Source organism: Salvia hispanica, chromosome 6 (assembly GCF_023119035.1).
Source record: "Salvia hispanica cultivar TCC Black 2014 chromosome 6, UniMelb_Shisp_WGS_1.0, whole genome shotgun sequence".
Taxonomy (NCBI): domain Eukaryota; kingdom Viridiplantae; phylum Streptophyta; class Magnoliopsida; order Lamiales; family Lamiaceae; genus Salvia; species Salvia hispanica.
In genome coordinates, this window is record NC_062970.1 from 34,007,136 (window position 1) to 34,032,431 (window position 25,296).

A 25,296-nucleotide genomic window follows, 5' to 3' on the forward strand; every position below is an offset into this window, starting at 1 on the left:
AACTACATGGATCCTTATCACACAGATTAAACCCTAATCTGGAATCCAAGCTTAAACCGATTGAGAACCCTGCACACTAAGTAGAGAAGTTAGTATCACAAGAAACTGATCCTTTCGGATCAGGTCACAGCAGTGACTGCACTAGGCCTCAGACCTCCCCAATCCTCACTACAAATCACAAGGTGAGCTCTGTTGAACGATCTACACACCAGAGATCAGTGAAACCCTAGATCTCACTGGTCATTGCACACCACGGCCATCTCAACACAAGGAATCACCACCGCTTCTCAGAAAACACAGATCAACACCAAGGGAACCTTCGCACAATAGTTCGGGCACAGAGGATCAGTCACAGAAGAAGACCGAGCCCTAGGGTTTGAGAAGGAAACCGAAGAAGTTGCCTAACACTCAAACTAAACCGATAGATCTCTTAGAAACTGAGAATCATCGGTGGAACCAAAAGCCTGAAGGGAAACGTCGGCTAAAACTGCCGAAAACGAAGATTGAAGGTGGAGGATCGACGGAGAGTTTTCAGAGAGAGAGAGAGAGAGAGTTCTGGAATGAATAAGGTAAGTGAGAAGCGTCTTCTCACTTAACAAACACACCACGCAATCAACGGTCCAGGTAGGTGATCCGAGTGGATTTGCCACGTGGCTGCGATCCAGGGAGTCTAGTAAGTCATTGGGGCACCAATAGATTGGGCTTCCAATAATTCTTATGGGCCCAGTAACAAACCAACCCAAGCAGAATTAATAGAGGTCCAAGAGAGGAGTCCAATATTCAACATAATTAGCTCAAATAGTAATAAAAATTCAATTACATTTTTTGTATTTGAGTAAAAAAATAGAGTACTTATTTTTAGGTTTATACTAAACCAAAACTAAAATCTCTTTCAAATTTTGTGAGTAAAAAAATATCATATAGATAATATTTTTTTTAAGTTTAAATTTAGTGTAAATAGTTGATAAAATTCTATTTAATGTGACATTTACACTAAAATGAGTTTGAGTTTAGTATAAATGGTTAGGATGCTCGAAACCACGCCTGTAAAAGTTGGGAGGCTTTGACTTGCTTAATATCCGATGACGATGCATTTCTAACGGAATAGTGCAAACACATTATTTACGTTGTACTACTCTGTGTCAAGTCTTCTACACATACTAGTCCAAAATTAGTTACATAAACAATCTTTACATGCTAAATAATTATTGCACAAGAATACTTTAGTTTTTTCTTTAGACCATCAATATAATCCTAAATGCATTCGGGAGAAGAATACATACCCTTCTCTTCTAGTGGTTCGGTTTGACCAGGGGCGGATCTAGGAATATAAATGGACAGTGGCAAAATTATATGTAAGAAAAATTTGAGAATTTGAGAAGAGGCAAATATAAAGAAATTTTAAAAAAAATGCAAGAATTGACAAAATAGCATATGTTAAAAATATTTGAGGAGGGACGTTTGCCCCACCTTATGTTAAGGTGGATCCGCCCGTGGGTTTGACTTCACTCCGAACAACCTCAATTCTCCATTCAGTGTTTGGTTAAATTTAATTGAAGTTTTAGTGTGTGATACACAATGGAAAAATTTATATGTACTCCCTCCATCTGCCATTAGGAGTCACATTTTATGACGGCACAGATTTTAAGAAATGTTAAGAAAAGTGAGTGGAAACAAGTTAAGAGCATCCGCAACGGTGGGGTGTCCGTCCGTGCCGCTGGCACGCCCAACCGCTGTCCGTCGCTGCAGCTCGTCCGTCCGTGCCTCTGAGCAGGATTATGTGGCGGGCTGCGATTGGCCAACGGCATATTCGTTGGCAATTTTGTTTTTTTCTTTTTTTTTAAAAAAAATTTCGAAAATAATACCAAAATTTTTTTTTAAAAATTTGATTCCCAAAATATTGAGCCGTTTATGGACGTTTATTTGGAATTTTTTGAATTTTTTTTAATCCCAAAATCATCTATAAATACACACATTCATCATCCACTTTTCACACCAAAATCATCTATAAATACACACATTCATCGTCCACTTTTCACATCAAATTATCTCTCATTCATCAAATTATCTCTCATTCATATCCCAAAATCCCAAAAATTATTTTAGGATTTTAATTATGTAATTTTTATTTTTTAGGATTTTAATTATGTAATTTTTATTTTTAGGATTTAATTATGTCATTTTTATATTTTAATATATTTTTATATTGTAGAAATGTTTTTAGTAATTGAAGTATTTAAATTGAATAATAGAAGGGTGGGACCCTTGAGCTTGTCCTTGCGGAAGAGCATGAATGTGGGTGTTGTGCTCTTTTACCTAAGGACAATGAGTAAAAGTGGTTCCGGGTCCACTTCGGTGCTCTTAAATAAGAGCACGGATGGGGATGCTCTAATGGAATAGGAGTCTCACTTGTATATATTAGTTTTAAATGAAATGTGAGTGAAATTAGTTAGTGAAAGGTGAGACCCTATTACTATTTATGATAAAAGGAATCGATAATTTAAAAAATTAAGAAAAAAAGATAAAATTACAAAATGAATCATTAAATTCGTTCAAATTCTAGTCAATCCTTCCTTTTTTATAAAGAAAAAATAGTCAACTACTTAATCTTAAGGAGTATTCTATATTCTTCATGCCAATATCAATAGTAAATTTTTTAAATAATAGTATAGTACAAAAAAATTATTGATTTCGACTATCATGCCATACGCAATTTCATCGAAATACAAATAAATTGGATAGTTAAAAAAATGCCAAAAGTTATTAGCCAAAATTTGATCAAATTGATTTTTTCTTCAATTTACCAAAAGAAAAACTAAAATTCGCAATGCTGCCCACGTTTCAATTTAACCACCTTTAATTCAAATTTTGAAAAGGATGCGTAAAATTCCATTTTCTCTCTCCTCCATCAACATTTTAAAAATAATCCTATTGGTTTCTGTACATTGCATGCAGTTTTACTGTCCATGCAAGTTTCCAACACGAGTTGTCAATATATATACTTGTATTCATAAATGCATTTGCACACTTTCAATACTTACCTCCATTTTCCCATCTCCTATTCTTTTTCTCTTCAACATTTCCTTCTTCCACATCTGCTACAAAGTGCAAACTCCAGTTTCTGCGTAATGAAAGAAGAACACAATTAAGGTGATATGATTTCCCATTTCTTCTTTACCATTCGTATTTGGACTTGTTTGTTTATTGAATAAGTATTTCATCTAATTTATGTCATAAATACCTTTTGATGAACCTGTAAAAAGTTTAGTCTTTTGGTGAGTTTTTTTACTTCTTTTGGAGAAGATGTCGCACTTTGCTAAAGTTGTTTTAATATTTTACTATGCAGAATCAATTTTGGATTTAATGAGTGCATATTTCAACAGAAGTGAGTGGGGCTATAAAGCCAAAATGGTCTGCATCTTTATTCATAAAATTGATGTGTGCATGCCTGCAGTGACTAGCTAGTACTGCAACCAAAAACTACTTTATCTCTTTTCAAGAAAGACAATGGCCTTGATCATATTCTCTCACGGGTTCAAAAAGTATTTTCCTTTTTTAGGAAAATAAATAAACATCAAATTCACATTGTCTCTTTTTTTTTTTTTTTGAGGAAAATAAATACAGTACCACATTATATAGTACATCAATAATTTAAACGTAGAAAGTGCACATCAGTGTTTTAGTCTCTGATTTTCTCATTCAATTCTTGTAGCATCAAATTCACACTGCAACCGGAGAGATGCCAAGATCAAGGTATTTTCAAGAATGTTAATTCAAACATGTATGTGTATGCAAAATGATTTTGATTGTGTGTTTTCTTGCAAAACAGAGCGAGTGAGATGCCTCAACGGCCGTCTCCTCGGGCTCCGCACAGCCTCCGGACGTCCTCGAGTTCGGACTCGGATCCAGTCCATCCGCGGTCGAGGACCACCGTGCGGAGCCCGAGGCTATCGGAGCCGCTGAATCAGAGGAAGCTAGGCAGCCGCATTGCCGATCTCGAGACTCAGCTTGGGCAGGCTCAGGGCGAGCTCAAATGCCTCAAGGATCAATTGGCCTCTGCCGAGGCAGCCAAGACAGCAGCTCAGGAGCTTCTTAACAAGAAATCAAGGAAGCCAAAGAAGGTTGTGGAAATGGAAGACAAGAAAGAGAGTAATGAGGAGTTCTATGATGATGTGTTTGAAGTGCCGATGGAGAAAGCAGCTGTGGAGTCGCCGCTCAAGGAGAAGAGTAGAGAAGCTGAGGTTGTTGGTGAGGAAAATGCAAAGATGAAGATGGAAATTGAGGAGCTGAGTTTGAAGCTGAAGCAGGCCAATGAAGAAGTGGAGAAGAGTAGAGCAAATGTAGCAACCATGAAGGAGAAAGTGGAAGCTAGTGAGAGAGGGAAGGTGGAGTTGGAGATGGAGATGAAGAGGCTTCGTGTTCAAACGGAGCAGTGGAGAAAGGCGGCGGATGCAGCTGCGGCAGTGTTGGCTGGGGAAGTGGACAAGCATGTTTATGGAAGCTCACCAGAGGATTCCGACGACGGTGGCAAGAGGAGAGGTTCTGGTATTAAAATGTTTGGAGACCTGTGGAGAAAGAAAGGAAACAAATAGACTGTTTAGGTTTCCAAATAATGCTTGTTTTCCATTTGCATTTCTTTTCAGTTTGGAATGTACTACTAGTAGACTATATTTGATTTGTGTTTGCAGGCAACTCAATGGTATTCATTTATCAAGGATGCCAATCAAAATATGAATTGTGGAGATAGATACAATCACAATATGTTCCACAACAACGAGATGCATAACTAACCAATACCATATTGAAATCCAGATGAAAAATGCAGCAGCACTAGTTTTGTTTTCAGTCATTAAATTATTGTTCTTCATGTATGAATTGAGGCACAGCAGGGGATCTCCTCCCCTAGATTTATCAAGTATTTCAATCTGACATCAAACAGGCAAAAATGCTTTGATAGCAACAAAACCTTAATGCTTTGAATGTGAACAAGGGACATCAGTATTACATGTTTTATCATTATATATACTTTGATTACTCGTCTTCATCGCTTCCATACTGTTGAAATAAGGATTGTAATACGTTGCTGGTAGCAGCGGAGGGTTTGGCATCTTGCTGTCCTTTCTCCACGCCTATGGTTGAGGATTGTGGCACGGATTTCTTGATGATTGAGAATTTGATTGAAGGCGTCTTCGAAACAGGTTTACTACTAGCAGAAGCCCCATCAACACCAGCTTTACCTACCAACAACATACATGCAATGGTAAGTAATGTGTCATCAACTATCTTCATAAAGCGGAAGCACATCCACTTATGTTGACAATAGCCAAAATGCAAGTTAATAGCAGTTTGTTGAAACACAAAGATCTCAAGGATAATATATACTATTACATCAAGCTAAAAACAGTTTATGCAGCAAACCTTGAATGTTGGCACCCTCGCTGCCACCGTTGTTCTCTGTCAAAATATCTGTTGGCATGGAAGGATTTTCATCAGACACCTTTGTCCTCTGCACCAAAACACAAGATTTCTAAGTAAAACCACATAAAAAGTGGACCTCTGTAAGCACAGAGTCAACTAAGTTTCTACAAAATTAGATAAGAGACATTCATAGATGAGCACTAAAGGCTCTGATGCTGCATATTTACAATATGGTTTCAAATTCAATTTCTGTCAAGTACAGATAACAGATAAAGATAGATGCTACTGAAGTGGTAGAAGATCCTTCCTCCTGTAATGTCCCTTAGATAATTAGTGGGCCTCAAATATCACGAGGAGCAAACACTCTGCACCCAACTAACTGAGCACGCTACTTTATTAAGGTGAACCTATAACCTAGTACAAACATCAATGGAAACTAAGCTTGAGAATTGGGTACTCAGAAGTTTCAATTAGTGTCAGTCTCAGGTCAGTTCCTAACTTCCTGCTTCCTACATATAGTTATTCATTGCATTAACTAAAAGTTAAAACAAAATCAATTTTGTTAGGAACGCGAGCAGGGTCGGAAATATAAATTTTACTAATCTATTTATAAGTCAAAGTGAAACCCCCATCAACGTGTAAGCACATTTAGAAGGTAGGGAACAACCATGGACATCAACCAATTCAGTTAGTGTTGCTTCTGTGGCAAATTCAATAGCACAGGTAGCTAAAAGTTATAAATTTTTAATAGCACAATGATGAATATTATGACTCCAGTACTAACATCTGTCACTGCATACTACCATTGAAGACATCTGCTACTGAAACGTATCCTCATTCCTGTTGAAAGCATACTCGGAAGATGGTGTAGGAAAATAAGGACACCTTCGATGGATGAGATGAAGATCCCACATCGTCAAGAGGGAAAAACTCCAAATCTTCGTCGTCATCATCATCTATATCTTCGTCATCGATCCTTCGAACAATAGGAGCCTTTTTTTGACCCTGAGTTAGAGAAGGCACATAATGAGAATTTCAGATGAAAAATAAAGCTAAAAATGGAAGAAATGCTTGATGTACGCATTGATGAACAAGCGGTGTATTTTATGATTTTATCGTTACCTGAAACACTGCTTTTATGTAAGCTTCTTCTTCTTCTAACAGCTTCCTTTCCTAACAAATATAAAGCACGGTTCAGTAGAGACCCAAGAACTATGACAAAAAGTCAGTGTGTAAAATTGTGTATAAGACTGTGTAAAATTGTGTATAAGACTGTCATACATTTGATCGACAATTCGACAAAAGAAACCCAAACTAATATAGGTCGTCCCTACCCTGCAGATCATCTAGTATATTATCTTTTATTGTGTCACAGAGCTTAGTTGTTCTCATTAGAGTTACTGTTTCATTTAGGAAACCTAATTTAATTAGGAGTTTTATTCAAAGTAGAAGAAGGAGACTATAAGTGGTTATCATAAATAGCTCCTCCGTAGAAAAGCAAAGTGTCTTGGAAAATAATTTTAAGTTCAGTTCATTATATTCCGTTTCCATATTATTCCTACTATTTCCTTTGTTCTCTGCCTTTACTCATCACAAAGACACAAACTATGCTATTCTAATGTTTTATAGAGTACACTTAAATTGTATATTGAATGAGTTTCTTCTAGAAATCACACAATAACCTAGATGAAATTTGAAATTGTTTAGCAACCAGATAATTAGGCTCATGGACCGATTAGCCTTGATATGTAGTATCCAGAGACAAGCCACAATGCCAAATTAATCAGTCTAAGCATAAAAAGGAAGAATATCAACTCTATGCACATCTACTTCATAAAGCCACATAAGGTTTCACATGCATTTCTTACTGCTCTCGCAGTTCAACTGTTATAAACTACTATCTAAGTTGGCAAGTTTGAGAACATTTCGGTTATTGAAAAAAACAGCATTATGATAATACCTTTTTCTCATTGGAGCGCTGCAGAGCTTCCAGCATTGCATCTACACTCACAGTTGCATGCCGCGACTGAATACAAGGGGAAAGAGGAATATCAAGTTAGCATCAGCAAATTCATACATAAACTACTATTCTTTGCTGGTTCGGGGACTGAATTCAAACCATTACCTTCATCGATTTCATTTCATCCAGAGCAGCAAGGATATCCATCTCTCTCTTTGAGTCTAATGTTCGATTCTCCAAAGACTTCATGGCATCTCCCATCTCTTCAGCATTCCTCTTCTTCTTTTCTTCCTCCGTTTCTTCATCCTCGGCGCGCCAAGGCTCGAAATTCCTCGACGCTCCGGATTCAACAATGTAATCCGAGTTCTGAGGATCTGTCTTGAAGGTTATTTCAGCCGAGCACTTAGTGCACTTGAAATAAAACCTAAATATTTGGATCCCCAGGTAGGTCTGCAGATAAACAACATATGCCAAATGAAGATGAGAATTAATAATTTAAAATACAGAAAACAATCAAAGGAGGCGAAATTAGAAGGTGGCCGTACATCTCCGACGACGTCTTCTTTGCGGGAATTGAATTTGGTACCCTTGTAAATGTAATTCCCGCAGGTGCCGCAACGGATGCTCATCGGAAGCATCATACGCACCTTCATCTGCTGATTCTTCGGCTGGCGGCGCCGAGGAATCTTGGCCGGATCGAAGTCCGGGGGGTAGTACTTGTTGAGAACCTTCCGTTCTCCCATCTTTCCTGCTCGTTAGTCGGTTCACCGGAAACGGTTGAGTCCGTCGCCGCTGCAACCCTAGATAGACTCTTCCCCCAATTATGACTCTATTAAACTCGGGAGTCACCACCGGAACGACGATTTAACGATCAATGTTGATCCCCGAAACAAATACGCGCTGAGAAATTAAATGTTTCTGTGTTGAATTGTAAAAGTATTCTGGTTAGAAAGAGTACCATGTAATTTAAAATTAAATTATGTGATTCACTCTCATAAACCAAATACTTTAATCTCTAATTATTCTCGTGTAAATTGAAGTATCGAACGATCCTAAAATATTAATATTAATTAATAATAATAGTATAAAGAGTGAGGAGAATTAGAGAAGATATTATAATATCACTATTGGTAATAATTTTATGTATGTCCAAAATATTCTTTAGGACATAAATGGGAAAATGTATTTGTTTAGAGGGCATTTTGGGAAGAAAAATTGCATCAGGTACCAAAAATGTGATTTATACGTACCAAAAACGATATAAAATATCGTGACCGCCGGTTACGATTCCAAACCGAAATCGTGAGAAATATCTCGAACCGAAAACGTGAATTTTAGAACCGTGATTCGGTTCAGGTTCCAAATTTTTCGAACCGAAACCGCGACCGAACCGCCGATTTCGAACGATTCCTAGCCGCCGATTAACCGGCGGTTACACGCTTCCAGTTTAAGTGTTCACTTTATTTCATGTCGACATAATGATATACTACTATTTGATTAGTCCTTACATAGTTACATGTGATAAAATTATTCTCAAATAATTTTGAATTTTGTAACTAATTAAGTTAAAATCTTAAAATTCACATCTAAAAAATTTTAGGATTAGCATTTTAATAAATTCACACAAAATTCTCAAATATTTATGAATTAATATTGATTTGATTTCCCTTTTTCCTCATTTCATGTTTTATTTTTTATTTACGTTTAGACGAGTACGATACTTGTAAATTACTACATCACATTGTAATTGATTTGTAAATTATATCACATTGTAATTTGCTTGTAAATTTTATCACATTGTATTGTAATTTGTTTGTAAATTTTATCACATTGTAATTTGTATATTGAAATTCTAAATTTGATATCATTTTCACCTTACTCGTATTACTTCAATTTAAACTATCCATTTTCTTGGTAAAAAAAAAAAAAAAAATATCCATTTTCTTGGTTCAATTTATTTTATAATTTCAAACCGCGAAACCGTGAAACCAAACCTAAACCGCTACGAACCGTTCAAAAACCGGCGGTTCGAAACCAAAATCCAAACCGTGAAATAGCCTCACAGTTCAGTTCCGGTTCCATATTTCACAAAACCGGAACCGGCAGTTCCGAACCGAAACCGCCGGGTCATGAACCTTGGGCAGGTATATATCAAACACTAGATTGGACCATTAAATGCACGTTAAATGTGCCTATCTACCTACCAATTCAAATACACCTTTAATGGTAGACGAATTAAAATAGTAAACCGAGACTCCTAATAGCGGGCGGATGAAGTATAAATAGCGGAGCGGATCACCTACTCCAAAACACCGATTCATTTCCTACTCCACACTCACAACAAAATAAAATGGACCCACCATCACTTATTAAAAGTGCTCGTATTTATAAGATTATTTTATTTTGTTGTGAGTGTGAAGTAGGATATGGATCAGTGTTTTGGAGTAGGTGATCCGCTCCGATTAAATAGAGAGTAGTAAAAAGATACTTATAAAGTAGAAGAGGGGGAAAAAATAGAGATAATAAAATACTAAAGAGAGAGAAAAAAGTAAGAGTTAGAATTACTTTCTCTTTTTCGGTTTTTCCCCAAATCTCTTAGAGCATCCGCAATGGGGACGGATGTCCCAGCGGACACCAATAAGCACCTTCTGCCACGTCATAAGGAAGCGCTGCCAAGTCATAAGGACATCTCACTGCACAATAGCGGACATCCCGATGGACATCCACAATAATAAAAATTCACAAATATGCAATTTATGGAATTAAAATTTTGACACGAACACGGGAAAAATGCATCGATTTTATTTAAATAGTAAAAAACATACATAATTATTTTTTTAAAAAAAATACATAGTTAAAAAAAATCAAAAATCGGGACGTCCGTCATGGCACCGCAATGGTGGACGTCACGACGGACGTCGCCGGAAGGCCGCGAATACCTCATATCCGCCGAGGACGTTTGCGTCCGCCTCTCCCGACCCATGGTGGACGTCCTGCGCGAATGTCCTGCACGCCGGTCTGACGTCCGCTGGGATATCCGCCATTACTCAACTCTCACATTTAAGTGATCAGATTAACGGCCTAGATTGCAAGATGCACTCCATTAATTCTCAGTCGTTCAATCAATTAGTCAAACATAACTAATTCCTCAATCTCACTATTGTTAGATGTCTTGTGAGCTGAACCTTCAGGTTTGTGCAGCCTCCGTTCACATCTCGATTCATTTGGCCACATTCCCAACAAAATGTTTATATTTCGAAACTTTCGGCCTTAAATAATTATAATAGTGAAATGATTTCTATAATTACAAGTTGATAAGTTGAATTAATTAAGAAATAGATTAAATTTATCTTTTGGAATTTGTTAAATCAAATCTAATTATTTGTAATATTTAATCTAATATAGACAGATGGTAGATCTATGAATAAATACAACAAATTTCATATTCAACAAAAAAAAGAAAATAATTCAAATTTCTAACTAAACCATATTATGACGGAGACATTACATCTCACCCAAAAAAATAAATACTCCTACGGAGTACTTTTATTAATCAATAAGTGCATGTTTAGTACTTGAAACGAACTTAATTACAAATATCATTAATCTAATTAACAAAATCACATTTTGTCTTATTTAAGATATTCACATTCCATTTTTATTTTATCACACATATATAATGTCATCTTTCTATATTTAGAGTAATTTATTTGCACTCTTATCATTAAAACATTCAATTAAATTTATTTTCTCTATTTTAATACACTAAATAATTCTAAAGATGTGTTACTCAAGAATGAGAATAGATCATTTGGATTAAGAGTTTGACAAATCGAATACTCCCTCCGTTCCACAAAATTTGTCACATTAAGGAGATTGAAGAGTGTATTTAATGTCTATTTTTAGGAAGTATCCAAGTAGGACAAACTTTGTGGGACGGACAAACTTTGTGGAACGGAGGAGCACTCTGTTTTATTGTTTTTATGGTAAAAGCAGTTAGATACATACATAGGTTCGTAAATTAGACATGTATAAGTTGATGTCTTGGATATAAAGTTTTGTAATCCCGCGAGTTATATAGTCTCATCATATGCAATAATTAAGTTTAGACAGTTTTTGTGTGGAGACAGAGTTGAAGTTATGTGCTACCTAGCTTACCACCCAACACACAAAAACGTATCAACGCGTAACTGCTTAACATTAAATGTGCCTAATTGAGAAAATCTTGATCATAATTATGTGATTCTGTCTACACAATTTAATGACACGAAATTGATCGTGATGGGGCATGGTAGAGGACCACGCCATTAACTTCTAAACATTATCAATTATGAAATAGCGTTAATTAACACATGTTGAGAAACGTCATGGTCACGAGTCATGATATTGATCTTGATTATATATCATTATTATTTTTATTTATTTTTTATTGCGGTGCGTCTTGGTCAATTCAATTAATGTGGAGTTTCCACTTAGAGAATGTTGATATAAGAGAAAAATATAATGTGTATATTGTTTTATTTGATAGGACTTAAAGTACATGTCAATTGTGGACCCTTGCCCAGTAAGATGTAATTTGTGAATTACAATATCTATGAATTACTAGTGGTATGGAACATCGGAGACGGGGTTATCATTTGAAAGATACTATCTATTTAATTTCAATAATTCAAACGTCATTACCACTAATAAACCTAGAATGTCTAGATTTCCAAATGGAGATGTGGTTTTGCAGTTGAGGTGAATACAAGAAAGAATATAGCTTAATATTGCAATTTAATGACAATCTAGATTAAGTGTTGATGGACCAGCATGATATGACATTGTAACTTAGTCATTTAGTCAGTTTTATTAGTTTGTCAATAAATTGACCTAGAAAGTAGTACAAATAAGATTGAAATACACAAAATTTTGGAGTGAAGAGATGGCATAGGAGATTCGATCTTCACTAAAATTTGATTGGTATTTATTTGAAAAATGAAATGAAGTAGACTAAAAATGTTTTAGTGAATGAAAAGTAGGAAAGGGGAACATTATGAGGCTGCAATTTTCTCAAAAAGGCCCAACCTATTATCAGCCAGCCTTGAATTGTAAACAGATTTTTTGTATTCAAACCATGTAAACTCATTGTACAAGCTGTCTTCTCCTTCCATTAATGAAGGCAATGGAGCTATCTTTTCACTCAATGGTGGTCCTCCAAAATAAATCATTGAAATCCTCGATCTCAGGCTGTTCGCAACTACCCGGTGTCGTACGCTCTTAAACCTCCCGTTAGTCATTACCTGTTTTCATATGGAATTGAAAATTTATTTAAAAAAAAAAAAAAGTGGTACTAACAAACAGGTAAATCAATTCTGTCAGAGCATATTCAATTTTGAATATGGGTCAATAAGTTGAAAGTGACTTGTATTGATTGAGGAATCCCAAACGATTTAAATAATGGGAATAGTGAATATAATTATAAGAAAAGATAAATAAAAAAAATTCGTGCGTGGAAGTAGGAAGAATTCATGGGAGCATTGTCTTAGCAAATCTAGTAAAGTTTCACATCTCGGCAACATGACACAGAAAATACTAACTCTAGTATTACGGAATTTTACAAGATGAGAAAAATATCTGTTTTATAACTTTGGTAAGACAAACTTGTAAAATATAATTTGGTTAAAAGTTAGAACAAAAATGTGTCACAGGTATTAGTGATTAGTTGTAGATTTAGCGAAAACATGCAATATTACAGGTACTAAGGCACGTGAAAAAGTAAGTAAACATGAAATATTAATAAATTGAAAAACAGGAAGAGGAATAGACGGCGCGAAAGTGGTTGTACCTGCAAGGAGTCACCCACATTAATGAAGAAGGAATATTGATCTGGCGGGATGGAAATCCATTCCTTTTCCTTCAACCATATTTCCAGCCCCGTTGTGTTGTTCGATCTCAGCACCGATATTATCTGCGGATCCGTATGCTCCCCGAATCCGATCACATTCCCTCCCTCGCCCTCTGCCCTCCCGGGGTAATGGTTCACCCGGAAAACAGAGTCGCTCTGCTCATCCATCAGCAGCTTGCTCAGCGCATCCCGCGGCTCAATCTCCAGCCCCTCCGCCACCATCTCCAGAATCCGGCACGCCATCCTCTTCACCGCCGTTAAGTAGTCCTTCAAAACACAACTGCACACACATCTTATTCTTATTAGTAGTAATTTAGTCTATTATGTTTTGTTTATTTATCTTTCCTGCCAAACTGCGCAAAGGAAAATAAAGTGGAGTTAGCTAACTGGAATCTGTCGGCGGCAGGCTCGCCGAAAATGGAGGCGAATTTGTGGTAGATTGAATCGGCGTCGGTGGTGAGGAGGAGGTATTCGACCCAGCCTAAATCACCGTTGCAGCCGATGTTTTTGTTGCCGTAGCCGAAGGGGTCGGGGGGGCCGGCCTTGAGTTTTTCGGATAAGGGGAGGGAGAAGAATTTGATGGCTTCGGATTCCAATTCGGACATGAATTGGAAAGGGACGCCGTGGTTGGTCACCTTGAAGAAGCCGACCTCCTCGCAGGCCTTGACGAGCTGCGATTGGGCGTCGGGTTTGGAGAGGTCGATGAGCGGAAAGGGGGAGGAGAATTGCAATGAGAACTGTTCCATTGCCGGTTTGGAGAGAAACACCATTGGTTTAATTAATATTGGATATGTAGATTACTAATAGTGTTGGTGGTTGTGGGATGAGCTGGAATATATATATAAACAACATATGGGCTTGAGAGCTGCCTCGCTATTTAAGGAGGGGACGGATTTCGACCTTCTTCTACACACTTTCTGCAAAATACTTATTTACATAGCCTAGATTTTGAATTTAATTAATTACTCTATTACCCCAGCGTGGGGTTGGGAAAGCAATAATGATTCAAGATTTATCCCAGGTTGATTGGACGTGTACTAGGTAAGGATGTCCACCAATTCACTACATTTTCTAATCTCCTAAATGTACCATTCTTGAGGATTTTGATTGGCTAAATGGATTGTAAAAATATAAGGCCTACTTCGGATTACAAATTGACTGGATTTGGAGATTAATTTCATCACTTTTACCGAAATGTCCTATCACCATGTATTCAGAGAAAGGGTAATGTTTTTTTTTTTACTGATTTATAGATTTTTTTTTTCTGTTTGAGTAGTCTTTGCTAATTTTTTTGTTTCGCCTTAGGCATTCTCTTTCTCAGGACCGACACTGATATTCGAATTATGTAAATTTGATTTATTTGATGATGGCGTCTCGGTTTAGAATTAGAGAAAAGGTTTATCACAGGAAGAAGTTGGAGTTCCACCATCTTCAGTCTAATATTAGTGTGTGTGTGTGTGTGTGTGTGTGTGTTTGGTTAATTGTTTGAATACGTGATATCACTCATGTACTATTGGATGACTATTAAAAAGTGAGGATCATAATACAGGAATTAATTTATCGTTACAACTATAAAATTATGAAAAACTATATTATTTTAATAATTATTTCTTTGGTTGAAAACTAAATCATTAATGGTTCTGTTACAGAGATGAATGTCTCTCCAACAGTACAGAAGCTTCATGTCTCTCTCCAGCATGGGCATGACGTGTTCATATACCTACATTTAGGACGACGTCGGATGAGCATTAATTATGGTATTAATAACAAAGTGAAATAATATCAACATTTTTTTTATTCTTTATTTCTTTGCAATAAAATGTGAGTAGTAGTTGTTGTTTACACATTGTTTAACTCTTTAATGTTTGATACCGATACTAGGAGAGTATCTAATTAATTCTAGATGCTTATTACTATGTTTTTGTTCTAATTAGATTTAATTATTGATCATTTCAACTAATTAAAATTTCTAATTTACAATAAAATTCAATTTGGCCGGATGTACTATCAAACTTCAAAGTGTGTTCTTTTTAGTAGGTACATCTTTCAAAGTGGGATAACATAAATTAAAATATTCACATTTTGGGATCTTTAATGGGTCGGCATAATGTATGTGATTGTCCAAATCTTATAGCCTAATATTTTCTTTTAATTATTTTTTTTTTTATCTCGAACAAGGAATGTTACATTATAATTACGAGCCCATCAATTCAAATGATATGTATTGTTAGGTTCATGTACCATCGACGTAGCAATATGTGTAGAATAATTAATGATAATTGACCATGGATTAAAGAATATATATATGCTAGTGAACATGATTGACATTGACACCATAACCCTTGTGTTAGAGAGAGGTCCACTTTCTCATCCCCCACCATCTTAGTCATTCACTTTCATAGATGTTTATTTACTAAAATAAAATAAGTATCATATTTACTTGAATAGAACTATATTGTAGTATAATTAAGATACTAACAACATTTTATATGCTAATAGTACTTCTTAACTGATGCAAATTTCATTTTCGAACCTAAATTTTATACTTTTAGCGACGTCCATGTAATGCTTAAATGTTAATATATAGTTACTATTTAAAAATTTATTGAAAATTTAATTAGGCTTTATTAACCAGCTATTAGAATGTCTTTGCAGAAAGCATCAATTAAAATTTATTAAATCACAGGTCCAATTTAAATTAAATAGATCATTGTTTTATGCATGCATTCCCGACATTTAAGTGCAAGCGAATAAGAACATAAATAAAAATTAGTAAAACAAGTCAAAAAAAACGTGTCTTTTCTGTTTGAGTAAGATTATTTTTTAAAGAAGATTTATACGGGGTGGGCTTTGGGCCTTAGGCGTGTTTGGTTTTCCAGGAAACAATGAACCGTTTTCGGTTGACAGTTTTAACTCAGTGTCAAGGAGCTCTTCAATTTTCTTTGGCAGTTTTAACTCGTGCCAAGGAGCTTGTCTAAACAGTTTTCACTCATATTTAAGAGCTATCTAAGATAGTTTTAGCTCGTATCTAGGAGTCATCAGACAGTTTTAACTCATGTTGAGGAGCTAATCTAGACAGTTTTTGCTCGTATCTAGGAGCCATCAGACAGTTTTAACTCATGTCGAGGAGCTAATATAGACAGTTTTTGCCCGTATCTAGGAGCCTTCTTAAGACCATTCTCAGTCCATTCCAGCTCAAACTATGAGCCCATTCATTTCTTTTTCTTTCTTGAGCCTAATAACCACTACAAATTTGGAGAGTTGTTCCTTATCAATTCTTCTCTTTTCACAGCTACCATAGATTTGGAGAGTTGTTCGGTTGCATACTTTGTAACATCCCAAAATTTCGAACCCTAATTTTAGAGCCGTAAAATTTTTATTGATGACATAGGTGTAACAGCCCGCCCTCCTAGGGTACAATAAATGCGGCGGTTGCTACCAAAACGTACTTAAGAAATTCAACAAAGGTTAGGGTTGCATTTAAAGAGTTTGGCCAAATCACTTAAAGGAAAATATCAGAGTAATAAATCAATGACTTAACCTGGAAGCTTTAATGAAGAAAAGAAAGGGGTATCATAAATAACGATCAAAATCTCAAGAGTATGACACAGCTTCCAAGATAAAATCCTCAAGAAAAGTCTAAGGCTCCAAAACCGAAAGAAGAGTGCAAAATAAGTAATACTAAATAGTTTCAAAACTCAGCGGATGACGACCAAGAGAAAGAGCAGCTATGTATGATGACACAACTACACTTGAAGTTCATAATTTCCATCTTAATAAATTAACTTGCTCAACACCCGCCACCGCTCGTCATCGTTCAACCTGCACATAAGGAAAACACATGCAGGGATGTCTCAATACTTCCCTCTTTCCCATCGACTTATCTTAATCATCATAAATCATTCAAGTCATGCTTATCATATATATATTTTCCTTAGTATCTCAACTCTAGATCTATCATCAGCATGTATCGCACACGAGTATACAACACACACGCACAACACAACACACACACGCACGCACTCACACAACACACCACATACATATTTTCTATATCCCTTTTTATCCCACTATCTCTCAAACAAGATGCATGAGGGTTCAAGAATACCGATCAATCGGTTAGAAAGAAGAGGAATCGAGTAGAAAGAAGAAGATAATCATAGGGTTACCTTTTTAAGAAAAACGATCGGTAGAAAGTAAGTAAAGACTTGGTTCTTCGAAAATTCTTGGATCAAACTTCAATTTCTTCTCAAAGGATGAAGGATTAATGGAGTAAAGTAGGAGAAAATTGAGAGAGAGTGAAAGAGGGGGAGGGACGAAAATACATGGGGGCTAGGGTTAGGTTTTGGCTCCTTATTTATAGAGTCCAATAAGATCTTTAGGTAAATAAATAGAATATTTGGTAAGATCTTATTCTTCACAATTAAATAAATATTGTGAAGTAGGGAAGAAGAATTAGCAAAAATAGACTAGGGCATCAAGCATGGAAATTTCGAATTCTAGGCTATTTAATTAGCCAAGATTTTGTTTTGGTATTTTTCCGGAGTAGAATAAAATATCACGGAGCAAACAAATAAAATAAAAATCTCCCAACTTGAGATTGGTATTAGGCGTGTAGTATGCCTATTTAAATAAGGCATGGGTTTGTTTAATTAAAATAAGATATGGCATAATCTTTTGAGCTATGGAAAGATTTGGTAGAATATTTAAATTCTAGGTATGGAAAGAAATCAAATAAGAAGTCAAATAAAATAAAATAACTCCTTTCCTTCTACATGTGATTTTCGAAAATCACAAAATAATAGTGGCTAGTATTTTTGAAAATTTTCTCTAATGATCTCACTCACCCTTAAACAATTAATCCATCTCATAAATTAATTAATCACATATGCCACATCATACTAGTCAACCAATTTGACTTTTCAACTTCACACTCATGCAATAATTTCACTTATCAATTAATTCACATATTCCATGTCATCAATAATTAATTCTAGAGTTCAAAATTTAGGGTTCTAAATTCCGGGATATTACAATAGGAGACGTGAATTAAATGATGAATGAATTTATTTCATGAGATCTTATGACCAAGTCGCGTCTAGGATTGAGATTTGGGTTGAAAAATCAAACTCGTTGAGTATATGCCGTGGCTTATGAATATTTGAGTTAAAGGTGAAATTATGTGGTGAATTATTTGTTTAAGGGTGAGCGAGATTATTAGGATATTTCCATAAATACTATAACCACATTTTTATTTGAAATTTTCGACCCCTTTATATTATTGGAGAGAAATCCTATTTTTCCGGATTTAATTTATTCCTTGGGATATTTATCCAAATTAAATCCAAAACCCAATTATTCTCTATTCCTCCATGAGAAAATCGACACCCATGTTTATCTTAGGGTGATTTTCAAAAATCCCCTAATTTTGGGTAGAAGGAATTATTTTATTTGTTTAATTGATCCCTTATTTGATTCCTTTCATACATAAATATAAAATATTCTAGCAAATCTTACCATATCTCAAGTAGATCTTGCCATATCTTATTTTAGTTAATATTTAAAATTGATTCCTTACGGAGGAATCAATGTACACGCCTATTTCCAATTATTGGTGGGAAAATTATTATTTTATTTTGCTCCGTGATATTTTATTCTACTCCGAAAAATATACCAAACAAAATCTTGGCTAAATAAATAGCCAAGATTTTTGAAAATTCCTTATTTTCCTACCCTAATTCACGCCACTTTTTCTTCCTCTCTACTTCACAATATTTATTTTATTTAATTGTGGAGAATCAAATCTTCCCAGATATTCTATTTAATTACCTAAAGATTTTTTTGAACCCTATAAATAAGAAGCAAAACCTAACCCTAGACCACAAAATTTTCGCCCCCCACCCTTATTATCATTTGGTTGTTTTGAACTTATTCCTTTTGAATTAGAAGATCGAGACATATTGTGTTTTGTTGAATTTATGTCAAACCCTTGACTTTTGATCATAGTTTATGGTATCTATTCTTCATTGATTTTCTTGAGTAAACCGTTGACTTATTGCTTTGATAGTTCGTTTAATACCTTGGTCAAATCTCTTTAAATGAAACCCTAGCCTATGTTCTTAGTGCTTTTAAGTCCGACTTGGTAGCAGTACCCGTATTTATTGTACCCTAGAAATCGAACATAGTGCTTTTAAGTCCGACTTGGTAGCAGTCGCCGTATTTATTGTACCCTAGAAATCCGGGTTGTTACATACTTCCTCTCCCCCTCGGCCGGACAAAACGTGAACTCCTTCTCTATTTTCTTATCTTGATCGAGGAGAGGTTTCGCGCATGCAGCCACCTTTCTCCTTGGCCTTCTCCAACAGGGCCGATCTGGCCTCTTTAGTTTCACCTTCTTTCCAACTCCAGTTACCTGCCTCTTCATCGACATTCTCTCTCCAATCAACAACCTCAGACTTCCTTTCCCGGTGACCTTCAACAGTGGTCTGTTCTCTCCCCCTCACGTTGTGCAGCCATCGGCCGCATCACTTCTTTTCTGTCGGGATATGCTTGACGGATTCTTCAGTCGTTCTCCCGTCGGCGTGATGAATCTTTTGGTTGTGGCTGTCGTCTCCCCCTCGCCAGACGATTCATCGAATTCTCTTCTTCTTTTTTGTGTTTGAAAGTTACGGGAGGGTGTTGGAAAGTTAATGTTCTATATAACAATCTTGTCTGCTCTATCGCCAACCTCTTCTCGATTGTCGTGGCTTTAACGTCTGCTCCCGACAATGAGACTTCTCCGGACAATCCTTCACTTCGGTTTCTCCTTTTGCGGCTATCATGGTGGGCCGCCTTCGACGAGTCCCCGCCAAACCTGGCGGCAGCCTTGGCTTCTCCTTCTCTTGTCTCCAGCCCTGCTCGTTCTTTTTTAAAGACAGAGGTGTCCGGTTGTTCAAGAAACTGAACAAACTCCGAATTCTGGAGTCCCTCCTCCTTAGTCTCGCGCAGGGCGGAGAGCACGTGGTCGAGCGCGACATGGCCCGATATCTTAACCGGGTTGCAGCATCCGGATCGGTCCTTAGAGTAGCTAATTCATGGCTATGGCAATTTCGAGCTTCACGTTATTCTTCCGGTTTGTAATTGAATAAATCAGCATAAAGAAGCATCTGAACAAGTCCTAAAAGAAAAACATAGTCCTAAAACTGAAAAAAAAAAAAAAAAAAAAATAAGATATGGCAGATTCTATTGGACTTTAGGGAAGATATCTCGGCCGGTATTATTTTTTTATATATCGAGACAGTGATCGATCCTTGTGATCGAACCTGCTCTGATACCATGTTGAAAAGTACAATGCGGAAAAATAAAATACTATTGCAGAAAGTAAAAGACGGGGAGAACTTTAAGACTATATTGTGAATGACTTGGGTTGAAATCTCTCAATGGTTACACAATCTTTTATGAACTCTAATTCTAGCTATACATGGAAAATATATTCTAATTATACTAATATCCTTTTTATTTGATTTTCCATAATTTTTAATTGATTTCCTTATTTATTCTTGCCATAACTTCACCTCTTGCCTTCTTATTCTCTAATTAATTGATTTCTCCGTTCCAACAGCTGGGTTGTTCTTGTTCGCCATAATCATGATTCGTATGCGTAATTTTGTCAGGTTTGATTAGTTGTTCTTGTTCGCCATAATCATGATTCGTATGCGTAATTTTGTCAGGTTTGAAATCAACGATCTGACATGAGTTGATATTTGTGATCGTCCTAGTAATACTAGAGTTATAATCAGATGTTGGATTCATAAATCGAATTACATGAGGAGCCAATTAAGTCAAAAGCCTACAATTTTCTACTTTAATTACCTCATAAACCTCATAATTTATTAATTACATGGAGGAAATATATTCTAAATTTTAATACTCCATTTGAAATAATATTGTTTTGATAGATTAACATTACACTCACTTTAGTTTTCATTTTGATGTGTCAATTTTAATTTGTTTTATTTTATAAAACATGGGAAAATTGCTATATAACATTAGAGTTCATGCATTATTTATCCAGGTTCTTAGCTCACGAGAAAACTGTAAAACGCCAAATTTGGTATACATATGCGCCAACAACCTTTTAAATTTACCAAAGTCACCTCAATTTATATTAAACTAAGACGTGTGTTTACCAATTAACTAAAATGTGTTTCAACACGACATAACTTTTTGGCAGAGACAAATAATTACTCATAATTAAACATAAGTGCTACCTACATTAGTATTTTAGCTTCGACACTAAAACTAAAGCATGCACATAAAATGATTGCTTGTATAAAATCTTTACTCCAAGCTATCGATTAAGCTACACGTATCACGGTTAATGTAAAATATAAAAGGTTGAAATCGGTCCAACTATCAACAAAATTTTACATCTATAACTCATATTTCTGGAAAGGAACACGTGTCTGTATTCCAGCTTAATTAAATAAATTCTGAAACTCAAAATTACATACACGTGCACGGAAGAATATATAGTATACCAGAAATTATGATTAAGTTGAAATATTACTAAAATAATATTGTCCAATGTTTTCAACTTGCATCAATAAAAATGTAGCGGTAACGAACCTCTCAAATCCCATACAAGATACAACTAATAACAAGGCCACAGCAACTATAATTCTATAAGTAGAGCACTGTGACTTTTATTAAGCTATTTTCTTGGCTCCTTTCCCTATCCAATTTTTCATTATTTTGTGGTAGGTATGAACAACATAAAATAAATATAAAAAACTTTATCAATCTTAAATATTACGTATGAAATTGTTCAATACTCAGGAAGTCTATAAATATAATCACTTGTAGTTGTTCCTCTACATTCATATCAATCATTTGACCAGCATTTCAACAATGGCAGTTTCCTCGACTCTCAAGAAACTTGTCTTTACCTTTCTACTTCTCCAAATTTTCTCTCTTTCACATGCCCATCTTTTAAAGACGTGCAAGATCGACCAAATATACAACATCGGAGATTCGATCTCCGACACCGGGAATTTGATACGAGAAATCGGCCTGGCCACCTTCTGCGCGAGGCCGCCTTATGGCGAATCATTTTTCAAGAAACCAACGGGCCGGTGCTCCAACGGCCTTCTTATGATCGATTTCATGGGTAAATATATGATTAATTAATTAATTAATAATTTTTGTTCTTCACTTTCATATTAAAATGTTATTACAGCATTAGATGCAGGCATTCCTCTATTACCACCGTACAAAAACAGTGGTGCTGATTTCATGCATGGAGTAAACTTCGCTGTGGCGGGTTCCACGGCGTTGCCGTGGTACAAGTTAGCAGCGGAGAATGTCCCCTCTTCGGTCACAAATAGCTCTCTTTTTGTGCAGTTGGATTGGCTGGTTGCTCATTTCAACTCCACTTGTCATAATCACAAAGGTTAATATATCCCCATATCAACAAATTTACGAATATCAGTTTAAAAATCACAACTTATAATGAGGTGCCATTTTTGCACGACATGTCAATTTTTTTATAGATCTATATGGCATATTTTATTGCATGTATAGTTCGGACTAGCTAGACACATTATCCAACGTCAAATTTCGAAATAGGGTGTTGAAACGACATTGTTGCATGTATAGTTCGGACTAAGCCACGGATTTCACAACTAGCCATATAAGATCAAAATTTCTCAAACATTTTCTATTTATGCCAGGTTTAAAAAATTGTACACTTCCAAAATTTTAGTACTACAACTTTTAAGACCACATTCAAAGTTTATGAAATACTCCCTCCGTCCCAGATAATTCGGGACACTTTGACCCGACACGAGTTTTAAGAAATCTAATGGAAAGTGAGTTGAAAAAATTGGTGGGATGTGGGTCCTACTTTTAAAGTATTAGTTTTATAATAAAATGTGAGTAGGAATGAGTTAGTAGAATATGGGGTCCACTACCAAAAATGGTAAAAGTGAAGTGGGACAACTTATGTGGGACGGCCCGAAATGGAATACTGGGTCGAATTATCTGGGACGGAGGGAGTATACCAGAATTTGTCCAAAGTTATTTGTCATCCGTAGTAGAGACATTTCTTTTGGGCACAAGATTTACGATAATTGTGTTAAGTGAGTTAAAGGAAGAGAGAAAAACGTAAAGAGATAAAGAGAGAACATAGTAAGAGAGAGAAGATGTGTTACTTTTTGACAAAAAAAGAAAATGACTTTGTCAAAGTGGAACAACCCAAAGAAGGAATATGACTCTGTAGAATTATTTTTGAAGTATCCCATAAATTTATTTAATCAAATGTAGGTAATGTATAGTGACATATGAGAAGGGCAGTTTTTTTTAGGAAGTGGGGCCACAATTAGCAATAAAACAGTTTCTTGCTGCCATATCTAATCTTTATATTCAGTAGACTAATTCTGCAAAGTGATAAAAAGAAAACATTGGGTTTCCTTTTATTAAAAATAATTCTTGCTTTGTGTTTCATATTTGTTAGATTGTACCATGAAAATAGAAAACGCGCTTTTTATGTTTGGAACGATTGGTGGAAACGACTACAACTATGCCTTCTTTGAAGGGAAGCCAATAGAGGAGGTGAGAAGCATGGTACCTCAAGTTGTAAATACCATCATGCTTGGTGTTAAGGTAAGTTGATTTGTAGATAATTGTATTACTATCATTGTTGGGTGGGGTTTAGTACTTTGTTAATTATGGAGTACAAATTGAGTGTAGAAAGTTATGAGCTACGGAGCTACAAAGGTGGTGGTTCCCGGGAACATGCCTATCGGTTGCCTTCCAGTTTACAAAACCCAATTCTTGACAAACATATCGGCAGCATACGATGAGAACCAATGCCTAAAGCAGATGAATGATTTTGCTAAATACCACAATCAACAACTTCAACAAGCCATCCATGATCTACATCAACAAAGCCCTAATGCAACCATCATCTATGCTGATTACTACAACGCCTATCAGTTTCTATTGGAACACTCCAAATCTCAAGGTATGTACACATACATTAGACTTTTTTGGTGATACCACACAATCATAAAAATAAAACTACTCCGATCCAACTTCTTTGGCGAATGCATGTAGGGTTCGATACAGAAAGGGCTTGTTGTGGGATCGGAGGGAAATACAATTACGATATGCCAAGAATGTGTGGGAACGAAGGAGTTGGGGCGTGTCAGGATCCAGAGCGATATGTAAGTTGGGATGGGGTGCATTTGACTCAGCGATCATACAAGATCATGGCTGGATGGCTGCTGCGTCAAATCTTCACCAGCCTTCATTGCCACTTTTAAAAACCTACTCACTAGGCTATATATTTCAAAAGTAATCTGCCTATTTTTCTGCTCCTATTATTGTTATAGCTGATTGAAGTTCATTTTTACCTATAGAATACATCTTCATTGTAGTAAAGTATTGTTTAACATTACAAGTATCTATCAGACCTACTCACGTACACCATGATTCTTGACTATCTAGTAAGAAAGTGACAAATGTAATGGGTCAATCCTTATATGCTACATATAGACTGCATCTATTTCAAATCGCACGGCTAGGAGAGCGACACGTGTCCAGCAATTTTACCCAAACATATGTCAAATTGTATTCCTCCTGTCCCACAAAATATGCCATTTTTCATACGACACGGATTTTAAGAAAGGTAATGGACAATGAGTTGAAAAAGTTAGTCGAATATGAGTTCTACTTTTATATATTATAAAACAGAGATTGTTTGAAACTGGGGGCCGTGCGAATTAGATTCTTTTTAGCTTAATAACTATTCTAGATATAACCTTACGTTCTTACATTACCCTGATCACCAACCCGTTCACTATAAGCAAAATTGAACCCTCGCATTTGCAGTCTCTATAGATCTCCGTTAAATTGCGTCATTTTTTTTCCAAGTTTCGTGAAACGGTTTAAAACGTTGCGTGAGGCTTGCTCGAGATGAGGTACGATAATCTACTTATTCAGATTTAAATATAAATCTATGAGTTTTTTGAAATTTTATAGCTTTAAAATT

General features: G+C 35.8%; 4 protein-coding genes across 4 annotated transcripts; 2 read left to right on the forward strand and 2 right to left on the reverse strand.

The window, feature by feature from the left end:
* Nucleotides 1-3,049: 3,049 nt before the first annotated feature.
* Nucleotides 3,050-4,731, forward strand: LOC125196424 (interactor of constitutive active ROPs 1-like). Its single transcript, XM_048094937.1, has 3 exons — nt 3,050-3,150; nt 3,713-3,753; nt 3,830-4,731. The coding sequence occupies exons 2-3, from the start codon at nt 3,740-3,742 to the stop codon at nt 4,590-4,592; spliced, it is 777 nt and encodes a 258-aa protein (XP_047950894.1). The 5' UTR covers nt 3,050-3,150; nt 3,713-3,739; the 3' UTR covers nt 4,593-4,731.
* Nucleotides 4,732-4,926: 195 nt separating this feature from the next.
* On the reverse strand, nt 4,927-8,321 carry LOC125196423 (splicing factor YJU2-like). Its single transcript, XM_048094936.1, has 7 exons — nt 7,924-8,321; nt 7,544-7,828; nt 7,379-7,444; nt 6,541-6,591; nt 6,304-6,423; nt 5,419-5,506; nt 4,927-5,237 (listed from the first exon to the last, which is right to left on the reverse strand). The coding sequence occupies exons 1-7, from the start codon at nt 8,119-8,121 to the stop codon at nt 5,032-5,034; spliced, it is 1,014 nt and encodes a 337-aa protein (XP_047950893.1). The 5' UTR covers nt 8,122-8,321; the 3' UTR covers nt 4,927-5,031.
* Nucleotides 8,322-12,284: 3,963 nt separating this feature from the next.
* On the reverse strand, nt 12,285-14,167 carry LOC125192949 (gibberellin 2-beta-dioxygenase 1-like). The gene is made up of 3 exons (XM_048090632.1): nt 13,653-14,167; nt 13,206-13,545; nt 12,285-12,660 (listed from the first exon to the last, which is right to left on the reverse strand). Exons 1-3 carry the CDS (start codon nt 14,033-14,035, stop codon nt 12,412-12,414), a joined length of 972 nt encoding a protein of 323 aa, XP_047946589.1. The 5' UTR covers nt 14,036-14,167; the 3' UTR covers nt 12,285-12,411.
* Nucleotides 14,168-22,131: 7,964 nt separating this feature from the next.
* On the forward strand, nt 22,132-24,817 carry LOC125197502 (GDSL esterase/lipase At5g03980-like). The gene is made up of 5 exons (XM_048096257.1): nt 22,132-22,413; nt 22,483-22,695; nt 23,758-23,906; nt 23,994-24,267; nt 24,360-24,817. The coding sequence occupies exons 1-5, from the start codon at nt 22,155-22,157 to the stop codon at nt 24,566-24,568; spliced, it is 1,104 nt and encodes a 367-aa protein (XP_047952214.1). The 5' UTR covers nt 22,132-22,154; the 3' UTR covers nt 24,569-24,817.
* The last annotated feature ends 479 nt before the right edge of the window (nt 24,818-25,296 follow it).